Source organism: Alligator mississippiensis, chromosome 1 (assembly GCF_030867095.1).
Source record: "Alligator mississippiensis isolate rAllMis1 chromosome 1, rAllMis1, whole genome shotgun sequence".
NCBI lineage: Eukaryota > Metazoa > Chordata > Crocodylia > Alligatoridae > Alligator > Alligator mississippiensis.
In genome coordinates this window covers 171,322,616-171,344,388 of record NC_081824.1, presented here as the reverse complement: position 1 = coordinate 171,344,388, position 21,773 = coordinate 171,322,616, and the positions used below count along the sequence as shown (strand labels likewise).

Below are 21,773 nucleotides of genomic sequence, written 5' to 3'. Positions count from 1 at the left end.
ACAGCTGCACTTCCGCCATTTGAATTGAGTACTTGCATGCACCCTTCCAGTGCCCTGTGCAGCTTACTTCAGCGTGTAAAACCAATGTAAGTTGTAGCAGTGTAAACACATTTCCTTCTCAGGCCCTCAGAAATAAATATTTAGCAAAGGCCAATGTAATGTGCTCATAGCCTATTGCTGTACTTGGAAAGTAGCATTTTTCTTTTTTAAATAGGAAGTGCTCAGGGATAACTTGAAGCCATTGCGGTAATTGAGCTTAGAAGTGAGAAGCACACATATCATTTTGATTCTGCATTTTAGAAGTGGGCTCAGTGTTGTCTGGGTCTCTTCAAACTAAAAAAAAAAAGTTATGAAGGAACACTGCCGTAGAAATCCCAAGCAGCAATTGAAATAGTATGAACACTAAATGAAGATCAAGGATATGTTTCTTAACCCTGCCACACATTTCTCCCTGTGTTTACCAACTAGCTTCACGTACTTCATCATCTCTCCCACTTCGTTTTTGGAGTTGTATGTTGTAGTACTGTCAACATGGAAACATGTCTCCCATTGGTAGTGTTTCTTGGTCTTACCCAGTGGCCAAAAACATACACTGAAGAGGCAAGCGGTTTTTTTTGTGTTGTCTTTTATTGGACCAAGTCCATTCCTTTAAAAGGATTCTTTGTTTTCACTTACACATGGAGTAATGCATGTGCTTGTGTTCTGTCTGCTATTTAACTCAAGTGGTGTCTACTTTTCACCAAGACCTCAGGAAGGATGGGTTGTGTTAAAGTGCTAGGTAACTTCTCTCTCAACTATACAGTTGGTCCAATACAAGATATCATTAAAAACCCTCACCTCTTGTACACTTCCTGGACCATCATGGCTGCAACAACACTCTAAGCCAGAAGTGTTAAACATATGGCCTACAAGCTGAATCCAGCCACCGACTGCTGTGTCCAACTCACTGGGCTACCTGTGGGTGATTGGAAGTGTGAGGGAGAGGGGGAAATGGGCAGCCTGCCTAGAATTTATTTAGATTCATGTTCTTTGTGGTTGTGCAATATCTAGCACAGTGAGGCTCTGATCTCTAGTTAGAAGCATACATGTTAAGAAACACAGCGGAGTTTAAATATTTGCATTTTCAGCGGCACTTTAAGGCTCTAAGTGTATGCATGGAAAAAGTGTAGCATAGTTCATGAATATTCCACCAAGAAAATAAATATGTTGCATGTGTGCAAAATAACTTTCTCACACAGCTTTTTACTACAGCACAAAAAGTGCCTGAAAATACTCATTAAACATAAAACCTGCACTAACCCAAACAGCTGAACTGCATTGTTAGCAGGGAGGAGGATGGTAATCAATGGCTGAAGCTTTGCACTGAATACCTCTGCAAACAAGGTTGAAGGTAGCACTCAGCACAGAAGTATTTTTAAATTTCTAAAACTACTTTTTTACTTTTTTGTTTGTGTGGACCAGAAAGTACTAACACACTCCCACAAAAGGTATCTCACAGCGCATTATTTTTTATTGCAGGTGATGCAAGGAATGACCTGTGTCACTCTTGTGGTCGCTTCCTTATGTTCAGTGTACATTGACACATGAGTATCAAAGAGGAAAAAGAACTTTAAAATAGGGATGTAATTATTGTTTAAAAATGTATCTGTTTAAATAGTTAACTGGTGATAACACATACCTAGTCCCGGCTGGGGGGTGTGGAGCCCTGCCCAGGGCTTGTCCTACCCTGCCCTGCTTCAGGGGAGGGGCCACAGCTGCTTGTGTGGAGCAGTGTGGGGAACCAGTTGCCCTGAAGAGACCTGCTTGGACACAGCTGCTGCTGGGAGCCACTCTGCAGGGCCTTTGACCATGGAGGGAGGTGGTGGCAGCAAGATCTACCGGACAGCATGGGAGATTTCCCATCCTGCTGCAGCTGCTGGTGGACTGGGAGGGAGGGAGCAGACTAGCTATGGGTTCTAGTCTCCCTCCCCCTTCTGCTCCACCTCCTTTCCTCCTTGCTTCTCCCTCCTGCCTACTCTGCCACCTCCCTGTTCTTGAGGCACCATGCTGATTCCTGCTGCTTCCTTTTTCCATTGACTGTGCTCTGCACTAAATGTTAACTGGCAATGCATTACTGGTACAAATAGACTTACCATTTAAATGTTTAACCTTTCACGTCCCTGTGTTAAAATAGTTGTTTTTTACTGAGTGCCCCCTTGCAACTTGGTGATTGACATTCACCAATCTCAACTTTACTCCATTTCTTGGTTTGATTCAGGCTTCAACTTTAATCTTCCCCAAAATTGTTGAGAATATTCTTATTCCAAACTTATTTTGGAAAAACTTAGAAGATAGTAATATTGGGCTGGAGTGTTTCCACCCCACATTATTATTACTACTAGCAAACTGCCCATCAAGAATCAGAGGGGGCAAATACATTTTACGGACAGATTGACAAAGGCTTTTATAATATTAGAATTATCATTAACCATTTTAATGTAAGAACGTTGATGAAATCAACAAGGTGGTTGTGTTTTAAAATTGCTCACGTGTTCTGTTTGAAGCTTGAGGATTCCAGGAGTAGAGTAAATAGCCAGAGGATGCGTGGGAAATTTTTCTTTTGTTCGGTGAGAAGACATTTATTCGGAGGCAAATTTTCTGTTTCCATATGGATATCACTTTATTCATCTCCCGAAGTGGTGGTTGAAGTTTAAGAAATGCTACTTCAAATTACATATTGAATGGGTAACATGACTAGATTGCAATTGCTAAAACATATGCTTTATAAATGCCATATTTTCCCTTGAGAGATGTGTGAGGCTCTGCAATTAAAAAGCAGAAGGCCTAGCTTCTCCCCCCCACTCCCTCTGCCTCCCAAAATTAGAGCCTCTCCAGTCAGAAGGTACACTTGGTGAAGTTACTGTCCCAGTAGAATCCTTTAAGTCTTTCAAAGACTTACTGAAATCTCTGTTGTGTAGAATTTTGCTCTCTGAACAGTCTTTGTATATTAATCATTATGAATCACTCTGATTTTCTCAGTTCTGGGAACTTAATTGAGTTCTGGTGAGAACAGGTTGCAAACACCCATATGCTAGCTAATTACTGATAAAAACACTTTAGTCCAGATTTCCTTGTGTAGACCAAGCTTATTTACCAGGTTGATTTCTTAGTGCATCAGCTGATTTTAATTTATCTAGGGTCTTGTTTTGTGAATTGCTTTAATTGTTCAGAATCATTACTTCTGTTGATTTAATTTAGATTTTTTGATGGAGATTTGTTTACTTAGAGCAAATACATTTTATCTCCGACCCTGCCTTTATTCTGTCAATGTAACTTTTTAAGATCAAGAGGATTTTTTTCTAATTGTAAGTAGATTTTAGACCCTCACTAAATACTTTTTCTAATATCTAAGTTCCATCTATATTGAGTTATTTTTTTTAATAACTTATTCTTTGTGGTAATTCCATTATGTACCTGTTTAAAATACTTATGATTATTTTCTTTCTTCCTTTAGGCTACCATTACCATCAACCCTCCAAGATGAGTAACAGTCACCCGCTCCGTCCCTATACTGCTGTGGGTGAAATTGACCATGTTCACATTTTGTCAGAGAATGTCGGTGCTCTAATGAATGGGGAGGAGTACAGTGATGTTACTTTTATTGTAGAAAAGAGACGTTTTCCTGCACATAGAGTAATCCTGGCTGCTAGGTGCAATTATTTCAGGTAAAGTATAGCATCTTGTCAGGTCTACAGAAAGCTTTAATACATATGAACTATACACTGGAAAGTTCATAAAGAAACAGTCTATAATTACCTATTCATTGAACATGACCTTTCTAGTGCAAATGCTTTCCAATGCATCAAAACGTTGTGGCCGGCTATAAAAAGATAGAAAAATACCATGTCATCCTGATGTTTTTGACCTTCATTAAATTGGACTTTCAAGTTATTTCACAGATTTAAGAGGAAATAAACTTCACAACATAAAGAAGATGGTGTAAAGTTATTGGTGATGTTCTCTCAAAGTAAAAGTATAAGTCCAAATAACACATTTGGGCACAACGTATTGACGTGCAACTGGATGTTTGAAAAGATATCTGCTGTGTTATGAAATAGGAGACTACTATTCGTTTTAAAAAAGGGGATTGAAATAACCTAAAATTTAGGCCAATAATGCCAATCTTTTTATCCATTCTTAAAATAGATCTAATAAAATTTTGAACAATTGTTCTTTCATACGAGTATTGTCAGAAGGGCTAAGCTAAAATCTAGATGTGTAGTATGCTCAAATTCACTATCTAGTGAAAACATTGTTAACCCTTAGATTCTTTTTCAGTTTTATCAGATATGATTTCAAGGCTGTCCTATGCCATGGCCGGAACAAGGGACAGGGGATCCAAACTCCAGAAATCTATCATCAGTTCTGCCCCCTCTCATAGTACAATCTTGGGCAAGTTGCTTTACCTGTTACTGCTTCCCCAATTTTCACTAGACACTTACAGGCACAACTAAAGACATTAATTTGGTCTGAAATGTCTTTATTTATTGGTAGTGATGTATGAGTAACAATGAATCTGCCTTAACTCCCAGGCTGAGTTTTCATAGTTACAATTTACTTGCAAACTGAGCAAATCTGATACAGACAAACAATGGAGATATGATGAACAAGAAACTTTGCCATGACACTTTGACACACCTGTGCTTAGAGAAGAGCTGTAGTTGTATTCAAAAGAAGTTTCCATTTCTTACTTGCTAAGCCAGTTTTCCTCTGTTTTATGTTGTTTCTTCAAAGATCTGTTAAATGTAATATAATTTATTCTTTTACCTGTCAGTTGGATATGGATAAAATATAGGATGTTCAGTGTATTGGCTTTTATATAATGAAACACCTTTTTGTTAGGGCATACGTTTCTTACATTCTCCCTTTCTCTCTATTTTGTTTTTTTTTTTGTGGTTTTTTTTTTCCTTTAGAGCATTATTATATGGTGGAATGAGAGAATCTCAGCCAGAAGCAGAAATCCCTCTTCAAGATACTACTGCAGAAGCATTTACAATGCTGCTGAAATATATCTATACAGGCCGTGCCACACTAAGAGATGAGAAAGAAGAGGTGCTCCTGGACTTCCTGAGCTTGGCTCATAAATATGGGTTCCCAGAGCTGGAGGATTCCACATCTGAATATCTTTGCACCATACTTAACATTCAGAATGTTTGCATGACATTTGATGTTGCCAGTCTCTATTCACTTCCCAAATTGACTTGTATGTGTTGTATGTTTATGGATAGAAATGCTCAAGAGGTGCTCTCCAGTGAAGGGTTTCTGTCTCTTTCTAAGGTATGTTTTCAAATTCATGTTCTTCTGGTCTTCTTGGTTGTGGTCTCTAACTTTGTGATAAAATACTATAGGGACTGAAAATAGAGTCAGTTAAGTCACAGGAAGCTCTTTACTATAGTAAGGTCATTTAGTAGTGAATTTGTTATTGCTGGAGGTATTCAGGGTAAGGTCAGATGAAGAATGAATTACACTTTTATATAATTCTGTACAAGTAAGTATTGTGGTACAGGAAGAATGAGAGTGTGGGGATTCATTCTGAACCTGCTGCCTATCACTTCCAGATTTTTAACCAATAACAGAAGTTAAATATACCACATTTACTCTCATACCACATATCCTCCTTCCCCAAACATTAGCCCTCCAAAAAAGGGGTGCGTGTCATATGGGGGAGTTGATATGTCTTCACTGGAGTGGAAGCATGGAGGAGTAGAAGCAGAGAGATGGATGGCTACCATAAAACTAGCATTACCCTTCAGGGTCAGAACTGTCTTGTTAACTGTTTTGCAGTTACTGTTTTACAGCTGCTGCTTTCAACACTGAGCTCTGACTAAAAAAAAAAATCCCGCCCCCCCTTTGGAACAAAGGCCATGTCTTATTTGGGGGCATGTGGTATGTGAGAAAATACTGTGTAACCCTAGCAATGCACTGTTAAGGGTAGGAGCAGACAGATTTCCTATTTTTGTACATGTTTTCTTACATGTTTATGAATTCTGTGCTGCCTTTGAAACCATCTTATCTGGCTTCTGAAGACTGTCCAAAGAGTACACAGTAAGGTTTGAGGGAGGAAAGTGAAATGTGGTATGACACTTATCTTTGTATTCATTTTCCTCATATTAGGCCCCCTGTATGTAGGACTATCCCATTAGTGCAAGTGATAGCAGCCTGCAGGGTGCGCTGATTTGCACCCTGCAGGCTGCTGTCACTTATATTAATGAGTCAGTCCTATATACGTTAGCTTTCACTTACACTACTGGGGCAATTGGCAGCTAGCTGAAACTGTGATAGTTTACCACTGTAGTCCGGGGAGATGTGGTTATGTCCCTTGTCCTCTGCTCACACCGTTTACATGGTCTATTAGAAGTAGGTATGGGAACATGTATGTAGGAATGTATGGTAGGCTCTGTGTCCCTGGAGGGTACCTAAAAGGATATCCAATCCTTCCAGGACAGGATACATCAGCGATCCAGCATCTATCGCATTCATCCACCTCAGTCTTATTGTCATGAGCTGAGCTTGAAGTAGCAGAAAAAAAATTGTGAGAATGCAAACTTGTTTTAAGCTTCCAAAGGATGTTTATAAATGTGCATTAAAATTAGTATCTGAAAACATATCTGAGGCCCTTTTATAGTAAAAATATACCAACCTTTGGCAGTTTTAATAAGAACATCTGTTCTTTGAATAGGTATGAGATTCCTTGCAGAGCTGATTAACTTAGTAGCTGGTTAGGGAAATTTTAATTGGGTCCTCTCCTGATGCTATACTTTTGACTGTTAGCTACTTCATGTCATATGTAATATGGCAACTCTGAGTGCATTGGGGTTAACACCAGGGTGAGTGGAAAAAAATCAATGGGGTTAAGTTTCAGGAAGGCAGGCACCAGAGGAGGGAGGGTGGTAAGCAGTAGTGGGGCAAGTAGCAGCAAGGCAGGCACGAAAAGCTAAGCAATGGGTGAATCAGGGGAGCGGGTGACAGGGTGAGTCACAGGGAGTAAATGAGGGAAGGAAAGCACTTGGGTACAAGAAGTGAGGGTCAGACTGCCTGCCCTGCTACCACTTGCACCTGTCTCTTCCTTGCTTTCCCCACCACCTGTCACCCTGCTGCTGATTTCCTACTGCAGCGGGAGGGGGTGGGGTGGGATGAATTTAAGGTGACCCTCCAAAAATTTGATTCTAGACATGGAAAATTAAAACAGCTTTATAATTTTCTGGGTCTGGAGTCTAAGGGGTGGGGGGAGGAGGTTGCATTAAATTTAAAGTCATCTTGGATTTGGGTAAATAGAGTAATTTTTATAAAGTGTTTGAATACACTCTAGGGGTGTAGGTTGTAGCCGTGTTGGTCTAAGGACATAGGCAGACAAGGTTCCTTGGGTGAATCTGATATCTTTTATTAAACCAACCCAAATAGTTGGAGAATAGTTATTAAACAAGCTTTCAGGTTCAAAAACCCTTCGTCAGGCTAAGGAAGTTTCAGCAGTTGGTGTGTGCTCTTCCTGGATGGAATGAAAAGTAAAGAAGCCAGAGGCTGGGCTGGGGAGTCAGTTGCCAGGCAAGACACTACAGACTTTCTATGGAAACTTAAAAACATAGACCACCTTCCCAGCAAAACGCTCCTAGCCAGCATGGATGTTACCAGCCTATATACCAACATCCCATACCAGGAATGACATCCAAACCTGCCTTATATAGCTACAGGAACAAGATTACAACTCAGAATACAGACAAAGATATTACTGACCTTATACACTTCATCCTCACACACAACAATTTCACTTTTAATAATCAACACTTCCTGCAGTTGATGGGAACAGCTATGGGCACCAAAATGGCCCCACAGCATGCCAACCTTTTTATGAGCCACCTGGAAGAAGACTTCCTCAAGAACTGCACCATCAAACCCTTGCTATACTTAAGATATATCGATGACATCATCATTTGGACTGAAACCCTACAATCTCTGATTGAGTTCCATCAGAAATTCAACAATCACCATCCCTCCATCCAACTTTCTCTAGAATACTCCAGCACCAGCATCTCCTTTTTAGACACAATGATCAGTATCCAGAATGATAAAATACAGACCACATTATAGAAGAAACCCACAGACAAACATACATATCTGCACAGAACCAGCAATCACCCTAAACACACCAAAAAAGCTGTGATATACAGCCAAGCCCTCAGATACCACCACATTTGTATGGAAGAGAACACCTGGGATTGCCTCCTCACCAATCTTAAAAAAGCTTTCACCCAACAAGGACACTCCTCCAGAGAGAGAGTTTGCACGTTTGAAAGAGCCACCCGGATACCACGTGAAGAACTGCTGCAGTACAGAACACTTTCCCCCCCCCCCAAATCGCACACCGCTGGTTATGACCTATCACCCCTCCCTTGAACCTGTACGAAAAATCCTCAAACAATTGCAACCCATACTAGAAAGAGACCCTATTCTTAAAAAGATCTTCCCAGAGCCACCCTTCCTAGCCTTCAAACAAGCAGCTAACCTCGCTAACCTCGTCACCAGAAGCAAACTTCCTCAGGCCCAGAACACACCAAAAGGATCCAGACCGTGCCATGACAAGAAATGCAAAACCTGCCAACACATCTCCACCACCCCCACAATTACTGCACCCCACAACAGAGCCATCAGCATCCCTGGATTTTACAGTTGCACCTCCAGAAATGTAATATATCTCCTCCAATGCACCAAATGCCCTGATGGAAAATATGTAGGAGAGACCAAACAACAACTGCGCACCAGAATGAATGCACACCGGAAATCTATCAAAGACAGAAATACCCAATTACCTGTGGGGGCACATTTTTCACAAGAAAATCACTCTCTAATCTCTCAGTCCTGATCCTCAAAGGAAACTTACACAACACTTCCCAGAGACAAGCCTATGAACTCCACTTCATCAACCTTCTGGATACTAAACATCATGGACTAAACATAGACATTGGATTTATGACACATTATAATCTGCCTGGCAACTGACTCCCCAGCCCAGCCTCTGGCTTCTTTACTTTTCATTCCATCCAGAAAGAGCACACACCAACTGCTAAAACTTCTTTAGCCTGACGAAGGGTTTTTGAACCCGAAAGCTTGCTTAATAACTATTCTCCAACTATTTGGGTTGGTCTAATAAAACATATCAGATTCACCCAAGGAACCTTGTCTGCCTTAATACGCTTTAGACATTTAAGATATATAGAAGGTGGCAGAACCCCTCTTTTGCTCAATATGAAAGTATGTTGTCCAGTAGATTGTGATAATGAAGACATTGTGCCTTGAATCAGAGAAGTGCCAATTAAGTTAACATTCTTTTTTTAGGGCACCAGATTATTTTGGATCGGCAACAGTTCATCCAGAGGAGCTGTTGCTTATAGTGGTTTCTAGTAAGGAGGCTGGGGTTTTAAAATAAGTATCGAGTCTGCCATATCTTTAGGTCATTTGCTTTCTTTGTCAGAGCTTACTTTTACACATTTCAGAGGCTTTTATTATTACAAATGCCATGAAAAATATATTGTTTATAAAAATAAAGCAGAAAAAAGAAAGTAATTTTTAGTATTTCTATAGCTTTAGCAGTCAAAAGATCTGTTTAATATTAGCTTTATTCTAGAAGTTTATTCTTGGTGTATTTCTTCTTTTTAGGCTGCTCTTCTAAGTATTGTACAAAGAGATTCATTTGCAGCTCCTGAGAAAGATATTTTCCAGGCCTTGATGAACTGGTGTAAACATAACCCCAAGGAAGATCATTCTGAAATCATGCAGGCAGTACGCTTGCCATTGATGAGTCTGACGGAACTATTGAATGTTGTAAGACCTTCTGGATTACTGTCACCTGATGCTATCCTGGATGCCATTAAAATTCGTTCTGAAAGTCGAGACATGGACCTTAACTACAGGGGCATGTTAAGTGAGTATCAGCATTTTCTTAATTTGTGTAATTTGTGTGGGAAGGACTTGCATGCTTTTGTTTGGGGCATGTGGTTAATCTGTTCCATGCACTGTGCCAGTTTAAATAAGTGGCATACTGCTAATTGGGAGAATGTTATACAATGACATATAGGTACGCTGATAAAGATCTTCTGTGCCGATATTGATGGCCAGTTATTAACTGGATGATATTGATCCGATTGCCGATATGCAGCTCGGCAGCTTGGAGAGCAGTATCCTGCTGGTAAATCTATGCGGAGGAAGGGATATGGGGGAGGGAAGGGGTGTGGGGGTGGGGCACAGATTGAGGACCCCCACGATGAGGGATGAAATGGGGCTGGAGCAGGGCCAGGCACTGCACAGCCAGGCCGAGGCAGGGTACGGGATGGAGCCACAGGCAGATGGTGTGGGGAGTAGGGGGGATGCCGCATGCAGCCCCAGGGGAGTTATCGGGGCATATGCCCCCCAGATCTGTGCACAGGGTAAGGGCAGGCTGCTTGCTGCGCTCTTGGGGCTAAGGGCTGCACTGGGCTTTTCTTGGTGGGGGCTGGGTCAGCGCGGGGCAGGCGGTAGCAGCTCTGGGAGGGGAGTTATGGGGGACTGCAGCAAATTTTGGGGTGCAGTGCAACTGCAGCTGCACTGACGTCTCCATGGAGACCGGCCCCAGCTATGTGGGGAGGGTCTGCTTGGAAATAGAGTCCACTGCCTGCTGGATGCGGCCTGCAGGCTAGACTTTGCCTGTCCCTGGACTAAACTAATACATACCCACCTGGGATAATGTGAAATTACTTTATATGATGGTGAACTTTTTTATCTGAAGCAAAAAGAGTAATGATCAGTGTAACTAGATTTGAGTTTCCTAACTTGTCTTCTGTTTTTTATGTGAGGTACCACAATGACAAAAAGCAAAACAATGTGTTGACTCCACATATCCCAGTTTAAAGGCATCTGCCTCATTTTAATACTAGCTTTATGGTCAAGTATTTCACCTTTTAAAGTCACCCACCTTTTAATTTCATATTTGAATCTTCTAATATTATAAAAGCCTTAGTCTGTCTGTCCATAATGCTTTATTTGTGCTCTGATTGGCTGTCTCAGCAGCCAATCAGAGTGCTCTAGATAAACAGGACAGACAGCAGAGCACTGCCATGACAGTGGGGACTGAGGGCTCGGGGGGGGGGGGGGCAGGCCCCTCCCACTCCCTTGCTCCTTGGAGGCAGAGGGAGATGGCGAGGATGGAACCAGGGGGTGAGGCCAACAGCACTGGCCTTGACTCCCCAATCTGCTCTTTGGAGCCAGGGCTGGAGCACCCCTCCCTTGCCCCCCAACAAGAGCTGGCAGGGAAGGGAGGGGAGGGGAGGGGGTGGTTACTGGTAGCCACGGCCACCACCCTGTGGCTGCTGCACTGGGTCTGCAGCTGCCCCACTGGACCCAGGCTTGGGCCCACCGCCATTGCTGCTGGGCCTGCGCCTGCCCCCAGGCCTGTAGTCTTTGCCTACACCCCCCAGTCATTCTTGTTGGGCAGTTGACTAGTTTTCTTTCCATATCTTTCTTAGTTTACAGTATAATAAACAGAATAAAAATAAGTCCCTGCTCCCTTGTGTATATAATTTTAAGCATGAAAGATGAAAACATTTTTGTTGTTTTTTGCTGTGACAGGAAATTGCCTGCACCACTGTACTAGACTGTCACTTAAAATGTTAGAGCTGAATTCATAATTGGCCAAGCCTCTTATAATTTAGTGGTGCGGCGTAATAATTACATAATATTTTCCCTGTAGTTGAGAATAAGGTTGAATGTTCTTAGGGAATCTGTAGCTTTTTAAATCATACAGAATGAGCTCTTCCTGGAAAACTGCTTTCAACAGCTACATCTTCTATGTCTTCACTTTTGAGTATAGACAGATGTAATAATTGTTTCAGTATGAAAGGTTATCAAATATAAGCAAATACTGCGCACCTGTTTCATCTGCATGATTCTGTAGTGAGAAGAGAGGCAAAACTTCCATTTTTAATGCTGCTTCATTCAGGGTCAAAATTAAGGTAACTTCGCTCACTTGCATCAATGCTGGATCATGCAGGTGTAATGGTTAGAGTATAACTGTAACCGCATGCTCTGGAACCTCAATTCTCTCTCCTCTCTTAAAGCGTCTGTATGTGTGTTTGTCCATACCCTTTATAAACCATAGAAGTTGGTCATCTGATTTCATGGTGCATGAGGCGTCAATCCTTCTTTCTTCCCTTCCTCCTTTCTTTTACCAAGTATACCAAAAATAAGCATTCTCTTAATAGCACTAAGAGCCAGAAGTTTGGAAATCCTGAATGTGATTTGTTGACTTTCCTTGTTAATCTACTTGTGTGATAATTGTTAGCATGCGCTCAGACTCATGATTTCTAACTTGTTAAAAATGAAGTTTTAGTACAAAGACATAGGAAATCAATTCCTAGTAAAGACTTTGGGGTTTTTTTACATGTATTGAAGCTGGGAGGCTGCCTGTAATTGTGGCAGCAGTATTTTAGCTTATTGTTTCTGCTATCATGTTCACAAGAGAGTTAACATGTTGACGTTCAAAATTTGTGTTCTTTACTTCTTGAATTTGCCATCACACTGAGATGAATAGGAAAGTCATGTATCTGAAAGCTATTGTCAACTGCTCATAAGCACCAAGATGACAACATTATCATTTAGCATTCAAATCATGTTTTCAAGGTTTTAAAGAAGTCTCTTCTTTAAAATGCTAATAATCTTTATATAGCGTTTTAATCCTATATTGTTTTACTAATGGAAGCCAAGGATCATTATCTCCAGGTTTTTTAAAATAAAAGGTGAGGCACAATTCTGTTGCAAAAATAGGGAATCCATTGCTATAAATTTGTCACATTAGAGAAGCCCTACTTAGGAGCACTAATTCAAAGCCCACAAAGCTAATAGAAAGTCTTCTGTTAACTTTGGTGGGCTTTGGATAAGGTTCATATAAAGTTGATGCAGTCTAGAGGGTTGCATAGCCATCAGACACATCACAAATTATGTAATAGGAACATAAGTGATAAGTAATACTTTCTTCTTTTAGTACCAGGTGAAAACATTGCCACTATGAAATATGGAGCCCAAGTTGTGAAAGGGGAGCTGAAATCTGCTTTGTTAGATGGAGACACACAGAACTACGACTTGGATCATGGTTTTTCTCGACACCCAATTGATGATGACTGCCGTTCTGGCATTGAAATTAAATTGGGTCAGCCCTCAATAATCAACCACATACGAATACTACTGTGGGACAGAGATAGCCGGTAGGTGATGAGTCACACTTATTGGAAGAGAAATAAATATGGTTTGTACTCTGCCTGCTCTAATACTAGGATTAAATTCATAATAAATGGGCATTTAGTAGAAGTTGCTTGGTTTCAATGTCATGTTTGAGTTTGGGGATTATTTAAGTATGACTATATTTAATGTATGATATTTAAGTAGGCTTTTATATATCTGGAAATAATCTGTTTTTAAATATTTTAAGTCTTTGCCCATAGTTAAATATTTAATTCAGTTTGTATTACTAACAACAGCTTATTATTAAAACAATGTTAAATGCCCGATTGACTTCTCACCTTACATAGTCTACTTTTTCACTTCAATTCTGATGGTGATTCTAGGTTGGCCAGTTTCACTTTCTGGTTGTCTGACAATGACACAAGTTTGTATTTGGGTGGAAAAGGATGTTTGAACAAACTCTTTTCATGAAGTGATTTCGTTCTAATGAAAACTAGGTTTGAAACCATAAGTGAGGTGATAAAATTGCCCAGTGATGATAACAGTCTTCTCCTTGTTAACAGGTTTCTAATAAAGTGAATTGTGATGCTTCAATGGTTGCTAGCCATTTAATTAATAGAAGCACTCTAGTCCACATAGTTTTATTCTCTGTTATTTTCTGTTTTTTAAGGACTCCTAAAACAACACTTCTTAGTCTTTTTGCATTGTTGACCTCACTTGTCAAGCCTGAGCTTGAATTTCATAGATTTCATAGACATTAGGGCTGGAAGGGACTTCGGAAGATCATTGAGCCCAGCCTCCTGCCCCAGGGGCAGGAAGTTAGCTAGAGTCATAGGATCCCAGCAAGATAAGCGTCCAGACATTTCTTACAAGAGTTCAGAGTAGGTGATTGCACCACCTCTGGAGGGAGTCTATTTCAGGCCTTGGGGACTCAGACAGTAAACAAGTTTCTCCTTATGTCCAACCTAAAATGGTCTTGGAGGAGTTTGTGACTGTTAGACCTTGTTATCCCTTGGGGCACTCTGGTGAACAGGTGTTCTCCTAGATCCTGATGTACACCCCTTATGTACTTATAGGCAGCCACCAGGTCACCTCTGAGCCTGTGCTTTTCCAGGCTGAAGAGTCCCATGGCTCTCAGCCTCTCTTCATAAGGCCTGTTCTCCTGTCCTCTGATCATGTACGTGGCTCTCCTCTGGACCGTGTCAACCCTTGAATTTAATTCTTGAATTGAATTGATTCAATCTTTGCAGGTTAATCTAACCTGGCTAGACTGAACCAGTTTGTAACCGCACAGACATTCTTTCTGAACTAAGGAAATGCTGGCTATGCCTCCAGTGGCTCAGGCTAAAAGCCAGGGGGGAGGGGTGGTGCTAGGGCAGCCCTCACTTTCCTTGCACAGTGCTGAGCTGAGGGGAGGGGTGTGGCCAAGCCCTGGCAGGACCTCTGATTAGGGAGGTCTGCCTGTACCATCCCAGGCTTTTCCCTGCTTGCTGCTCAAGGGGCGGGAGTATTGCCAGCCCCCTGCTAGCACTCTGAGCCAAGGGGGTTGTGCAGTGCATGCATCTACTGATATGGAGCTTTTCAATCTCCCTCTCCCTGCTTCTTTATACTGTCTGCATCAAACTGACAGGCAAGCAAGCCAGCAAGGGGCTGATAATAGTGTTTATCACCCCATCAGCAAAACAATAGCCTACCAGCTGACCTGTTGATTAGCTCCAAAAAGCCCTTAGTGGTCACTGTTCTGTTTGCCTGTCCCAGTAAAATTGGAGACACACACACAGACACTTCTTGGCATTAGCTAGCATACCAGATGCCTAGGGTTCATGGGGCTGGGGTCTGTGCTGTGGGAGATGGGCGGGGGGAGCCCCTGCTTCAGCAGCAAGGGGGAAGCCAGGCAGACCTTGCTGTAGCTGCAGTCTCTGTCGGAGCTCCAGCCAGAAAGCAGAGGGGAGGGGCCTGCTGCTGCAGAGTGGAGCGCCCTGCCCAGCCCAGAGAGCATGCCAAGATCTTGCGGGGAGTCTGGTTTATTTTAAACCAGCAAAGGATCCGGGACAGACATTTCATAAACCAGTTTGACCCAAATCAGTTAAATCTGATACTACATTCAACCAGATTTATCTCAAACTGGTTCCAGCCATTTTCAAACTGGTTTATGTGTACTGAACATCGGTTCTGTTCCAGGTTTAAACCAGTTTCTGATCACTTAGACGCGGTCAGGAAGGCCAACCACACCTTGTCATGCATCCACAGATGTATCTCAAGCAGGTCCAAGGAGGTGATCCTCCCCCTCTATGCAGCACTGGTCAGGCCACAGTTGGAGTACTGTGTCCAGTTCTGGGCGCCACACTTCAGGAGGGATGTGGACAGCATTGAGAGGGTCCAGAGGAGGGCCACCTGCATGATCAGGGGGGCAGCAAGGCAGGCCCTACGAGGAGAGGCTAAGGGACCTGAACCTGTTTAGCCTCCACGAGAGAAGGCTGAGGGGGGATCTAGTGGCCTGTTACAAACTAGTCAGAGGGGACCAGCAGGCATTGGGGGAGTCCCTGTTCTCCCGAGCACTACCAGGAGTGACTAGAAATAATGGTCACAAGCTGGCAGAGGGTAGATTCAGACTAGATATCAGGAGGCGCTACTTCACAGCCAGGGCAGCTAGGATCTGGAACCAACTTCCAAGCGAAGTGATGCTGGCTCCTACCCTGGAGGGTCTTTAAAAGGAGGTTAGATGAACACCTTGGTGGGGTCGTTTGACCCCAGTACTTTTTCCTGCCACGGTAGGGGATTGGACTTGATGATCTGCTCAGGTCCCTTCCGACCCTGCCAACTATGAAACTATAAACCGGTTTATGTGTAATGTCTGTCCCTAACCCAAAGTTTAACAGTTTACAACGACTAATTTGTCATCCTATTACTGACTTATTTTTGACCAACTTGCTTTATTTCAGAAGAGGAAATTCTTCCAAGTAATATGAAAACTCATAATATCAACTGCAGTTATTGTTTTGTCAAAGCACCATGCATTGATTGTTTTTTCCTACTAATTCAGGCCTGTCTAACTTTAAAGTGGCTGGGGGCTGCACCTCCCCCTGCTGCACTAATACATATGGCTCCCTGGTAGTCCCTCCACTTCCAATGTACTATGTTTGTGCAGGTGGCACCTCCACCTCCGGTCCCTAGCTTCAGGCTCCCCCAGTGGCACAGGCTACAGGAGGCAGGAGCAGGAAGTAAAATTCAGGGAAAGGATGGGGAGCCTAGAAAACCCAGCTGAAGCAGCAGCTGGAAAGATAAGGGGAGTGGTGGCTGGGTGGCCTCCCTAAGAGTCGCACATTAACACCTTGCAGGCCAGTTAGACAGTCCTATTTTAACTACTTACATTTTAATTTTTATGGTCAAACTAAAGTTAACTCAAAACTTATGTAAGTATATGCTTCTCCTTTTTCCCCACTGGGAACATTGGACTATATTATATTTTAAAGCTAATTAAGGCAAGTACTTTGCATAATTAATGTATTCAACTACTTGTCACAAGAGATCAAGCAACCAAACCAAGAGCTGGTAGAATTCAGAAGAGTTAGTTGTTTACATGGATAATGAAGCAATCTATGACTACATTAAAGAAGATATGAACTTGTATAATATTTCCTCCTATATTCCAAGGTGCAAGTCCACTACTAACTGCCTGAAACTAGCAAGAATCTTCTTGTTTAAGGCACTTCATCCCAAAATTACTTACCACTAGGTCTTTTGCATGTTCCTTTCAAGTTTTTGGCAGGAACCAGTGCTGGTCCAGATTGACTTGCCAACTGGTTTGATTTGATCTTCATTTTAGAAATATTCATGTTAGAATTATTTAAGATCTTACCCCTACACTTCCCCTTCAGCTCTCTTTAAAGTTCTTTTTGCTTTTCTGGGAAAAGCTAGATGTTTGATTTCCTGTCTGTATTTCCCCACTGGCAAGTTACTTAACCTCTGTCTCAGTTTATTCATGGCAGTTTTCACCCCAATAACCCTGTTGTCTGAAGCCATAACCCAAAAGCCAGAGATTAGTCAGCTATCCATTGATCATCTTAGATGGTGCAGTACCTTACTGCTAGTTGAGCATGTGTTAGCAATTGCAGAGGCATGTTGTGCTATTCTGAAGGATACCACTGTAAACTTATACTCCCTTCTTTCCCACCTCCACCCCCTAGCTTTCCTTCTCTTTTAAAGTACCTGCACTAAAACTTTGACCGCTGAGTGTCTGTTTTACACCCATGAAAAAATTTGTAGCTGTGTGTTTTACCCACACATTAATCTTGTGCATAAATATTAGTATGGATAACTGTCCACATTGCCCTTGCAAAAGGGAAGTTATTCTTCTGTAAATATAGGTAATTTTGTTATTGATGTGGTAATCAACCCATATTTATAAGGTGAATTTTCCTTTTTACATGGTCTCCTCAAATCAACAAATAAGAGCACAGGTAAACAGAGCATCTCTGCAGTATCAGAGAGTACAGATGGTGTTAGGCTCTCTAACTCCTCACCATTTGACTCTCCCATTCCTTCATGTTACAGAGAAAAGGGAACAGCAATTGCTTTATCCAAGCTGTGAATAATTTTAGTGGGGTCGTATAGGGTCACCATGTGATGCAGCTGCTCTACAATGGGCTTGCTAATGCCCGTTGCACAGCTTGTACACTATGCAGAATGTCTAGGAACTGTACAATACACCTTTGGTTGTTGCGGTCTTTAAAGCTCATAAAACATTTATGTGGTAAGGTCCTCTAACTTTCTTTCTGGATGGATAAACTAGTCTTTGCTATGGACAGGATTTTCAAAAGCATCAAACTCTTTTAAGGCTTTTGCAAACCTCATTATCCTACATGACTACCACTTTAAATCCCTCTCTGCCTCACCCCTGCTCAAAAAGCTGAAAACACCAATATTAAGACTAGCAGATTTAAACCAAATTAGAAGTTTTTGAGTTGGAAGGTGAGGTGAAAACTGGAAGCTCATACCATACTTTTTGAGAAGTGGTGGAAGTTCTGACTGGTCTTCTTCAGAGCCTCTTCTTGTGAAGATTGTCACCTATGTTAAGAGAGCTTGTTGTTAACTCACAGTAAAGCCTTTTAGAAGAGAACGCAGGGTTTGGCCTGAAGTTATGAGGATTAAAGGTATTGCATCTAAGGGAAATGGGCTGCTCTTTGCCTGGTAAACTCTAATTTAGCATAATCATGAGGATCTTCTCTTAGTGAAGGTTTACCAAGATGATAATATGCCTCAACTCCATTCCAGTCTGTGAAAGTTGTATTTCTCTGCAAAAGGATTATAATTTTGAAGTAAACTGGGGACCTTGAAATGCCTGCCTGAGCTAAACAAATCTGAAAGGGATCTTGGAGTTTTCCTATTCTGCTAAAGATGAAGAAGCCTTCTTCCCTTTCTCCCTTGCCTGAGCTTCTGTCAGATGGGTGTGAAGTTGACTGTTTTCCAATCTGCACCCCCTTTCCTCACCCTCTCCCAGTCCCCAGATCAAGGTTTTGCTTTTTCATTCTAATGTAGCAATGTAGTGCCGAAGGTCTAGTAGGGAGAGCTTCTGGAAGAAGTGAGCCCAGGATAGTTCTAAAACCAAGCAGGGCTAGCTTGGGTTTTCCTCCCTGCAAATGCCAGATTTCTAAACTGGGCAATTGGGGCTATGACTGTGTTGTTTGTGATGGTGTGTGGTAATTTTGGTTTTTGAATGTCTGATGGATAACTACAGGCACGTTTGATAGTGAGAGTCTGTAAAAAAATACCTGAGGTCAAGAGTGACAGAGACAGTACATGAAAACAGGGATCATGATACAAAGCAAGTTTGCCTTCTCTGTTGAAGATTTTGAGACTGGCATTTATGATCTGCTAAATCTCTTCCTATTTTCCTTGTTGATGTGGCTATAGAAATAACTGCAGTGTTGGTCTTAAATTTAGCCTGTGCTAGAGGAATACAAATTATTTCTTTATGGCTTAGGCATGTACAGTGCCTGAATTTAATGTCTCATCATATCTTTTCTGGGAAGATGGTCTCATCTTATTACTGGGGATTGTGAATTTTGACACTTTAAGTAGTTTTGAAATTATCTCAAACATGATTACACGTGAATTTATTTTCAAAGCTAGTTTGAAACATTGACATCCTTATAGCTGACTAGATATGGGCATGCATGCAAAAATTCTTTTTTTTTTTTAACTTGGGTACTAACATCCAGAAAGCATTGTGTGAAGTTAGAATCCAGATATTTACTGCTTTTATTCTAACTGTTATTTTTGACAATTCAAAGGTCATATTCCTACTACATTGAGGTATCCATGGATGAACTAGACTGGATCCGTGTGATTGATCACTCAAAATATCTTTGTCGATCTTGGCAGAAGCTGTACTTTCCAGCCCGTGTCTGCAGGTTAGTTCACATATTAATATCTTCCAATAATACAGACATCTAAGTGGATGATTGCTAATGACTTAAGAAGTTGTAGAAGTCTTTTACCACCAACAATCAGATTAATTCTTTACATGCTTTGGTATGTAATTAGTTGCTGAACTCAACTTTGAAAACATTGATGCTTTTCTCTCAAATTATGTTGAAAGCAAAGTTTAATAATTGTTTACATATTTTCTTTTCTTTTTCTCTGATTTTTATAGTCTAATAAAGTTATGCTGCTAATGGCTTTTTTCACTCAATAAAAGTGGCCTGCAGCAGCTGTGTATTCACTGAGAAGTTTAAAATGCTTTAAAAAGTTTGATGCACATTGTAAACCTGTTTTTATAGATTTTCTGTAGCTACAATATAACGATGTAATTGAATGTCTACTTAGGAAACCAGGCAAGCATTAGGATTAAATAAAAGCAAACATTTTATAAATGGATTACCCTTCTCAATTAGCAGAGATATAAAAAAATAGGTTTATTTATATGATTAGCAACTATGTAAAAAGGCGGGGGGAATAATGCTATCATACAACAAACTGTAAAGCAAACGTAGCTGAAAAAGGCCTTGTCCCTTCTTAAAGGCCTGTTATGCTCTTCAGATTGACCTTTGCATTCCTGGCTGTACAGTCTTAGGACAGAAAGAAAGAGAAAAAAGCAAGAGTTTCCAGTTTCAACAATAGAGGTGGAAGGTGCCCCACATGCAGCCTATTATATAGCTTTGTAGTTGGGGCACTTGCTTGGGAAGTGGGAGATATGTGTTTGAGTCTCTTCAGGCTAGAGGAGAGGCTAGAACCCAGATCTTTCACTTCCAGAGCAAGTATGCTAACCTGTAAGCCACGGCTGTTCAACAGGTAGCTTCCCAGCTGACCTTAGGAAGATGGCACCCTGGGCTGACTTGTGTTTTGATGCTGCCCACCCCCCTCCTGGTCAGTGGCACTGATACAGTCATGGGGCACAGTCCAGCATGGAGGTGGAGCAGCACGGTGTACCGGGCAGACATTGCTGCTCCTGCTATGCAGCAGCAAGGTGAGAGGATGGGAGCAGGCACTATCCCACCTGTGCTTACCCAGCCTGGCTCCTCCTGACCAGCAGCTGAGGGTGGGCTGGGCTGAGCTGGGCTGGACATCACTGCTCCTGCCCGGGGCAGGGAGAGAATGCTGCTGTGAGCTTGGGCTGCTCGTGTGTGTGTGTTTGGCACCCCCTGATCACGGCTCCCTAAGCAATCGCCCACATTGCCCACCCCTGAGGCCAGCTCTGGGTGGCCTGCAAGCCACATATGGCCTGTGAAGGATTAAATTGTAGTACCTGGGATCTTGTCTGGCTTCCACCCTGCTTCTACCTCCCTTTTCCCCCATTGTTCTGGCTGCAATAGCAGCCTAAGTCTCTAGGATTCCCTTCCCTCTTTTAGTTTCCACTTTCTGCCCTGTCCTAGTGTGATGCTGCACAGGGAGCTGAGAGTGAGCCCTAGGCCTTGCAGTGTGGTGATGGATGGAGGGCAGTATCTGCATACGTGCATGGTGTAGTGATGGAGGGGGAGCCCTGCTGGGGTGGCTCATGGGACATTCGGTTCCCATCTGTTTAGAAGTTGGGCAGCCATACAGTAAGCTATTGTAACAAAAAAAAAAAGCTGGGCACTATCACCCACAGCCTTATTTTCAAGCAAGAGTTTCCCTGAGTATTGTGCTTTATACTGAATTTGGTGGTGTTGGTGTGCCTTAGCACCTAACAGTCATACCTCCCTGGGGACTTAGTAGAGTATAGATGCTTTTCAGCCTTGATCTGGAGCACAAGACTTTCAAGTTGTGGACACGCACAACAGTTGAACTGTTCCCAGATGTCACTGATGGGGAACAGGTTCACAATTATGTGTAAAGTGCTGTGGCACCAACGCCAGCAAGTGAGAATGAGCATCCAGCCCAGCATGCATGCCCTTGCAGTGGGTGAATGGGTGTGGGGAGTGCTTGCACCTATACTTTGGGAATTTTATGGGGTAGATGATCTGTGACTGAGAGCTTTTCACTTTTCTGTTTTCCCTTCTCCTAAACTTTAGTTAAGTAAAATTTAAATAACCTGCAGTTGACCAAACTCT

The 21,773-nt window shown here is 42.0% G+C and overlaps 1 protein-coding gene across 7 annotated transcripts in view; it reads left to right on the top strand.

The window, feature by feature from the left end:
- Window positions 1-21,773, top strand: part of BTBD9 (BTB domain containing 9) — a 289,365-nt gene that overhangs the window by 13,811 nt on the left and 253,781 nt on the right. For all 7 annotated transcript variants that reach the window (XM_019483053.2, XM_014598076.3, XM_059716974.1 and 4 more), the window contains 5 exons: window positions 3,494-3,704; window positions 4,953-5,316; window positions 9,691-9,955; window positions 13,046-13,265; window positions 19,536-19,655. In XM_019483053.2, coding sequence (XP_019338598.1) covers window positions 3,520-3,704; window positions 4,953-5,316; window positions 9,691-9,955; window positions 13,046-13,265; window positions 19,536-19,655 — 1,154 coding nt within the window. In that variant the 5' untranslated portion in view covers window positions 3,494-3,519. The remainder of the gene's footprint in view (window positions 1-3,493; window positions 3,705-4,952; window positions 5,317-9,690; window positions 9,956-13,045; window positions 13,266-19,535; window positions 19,656-21,773) is intronic.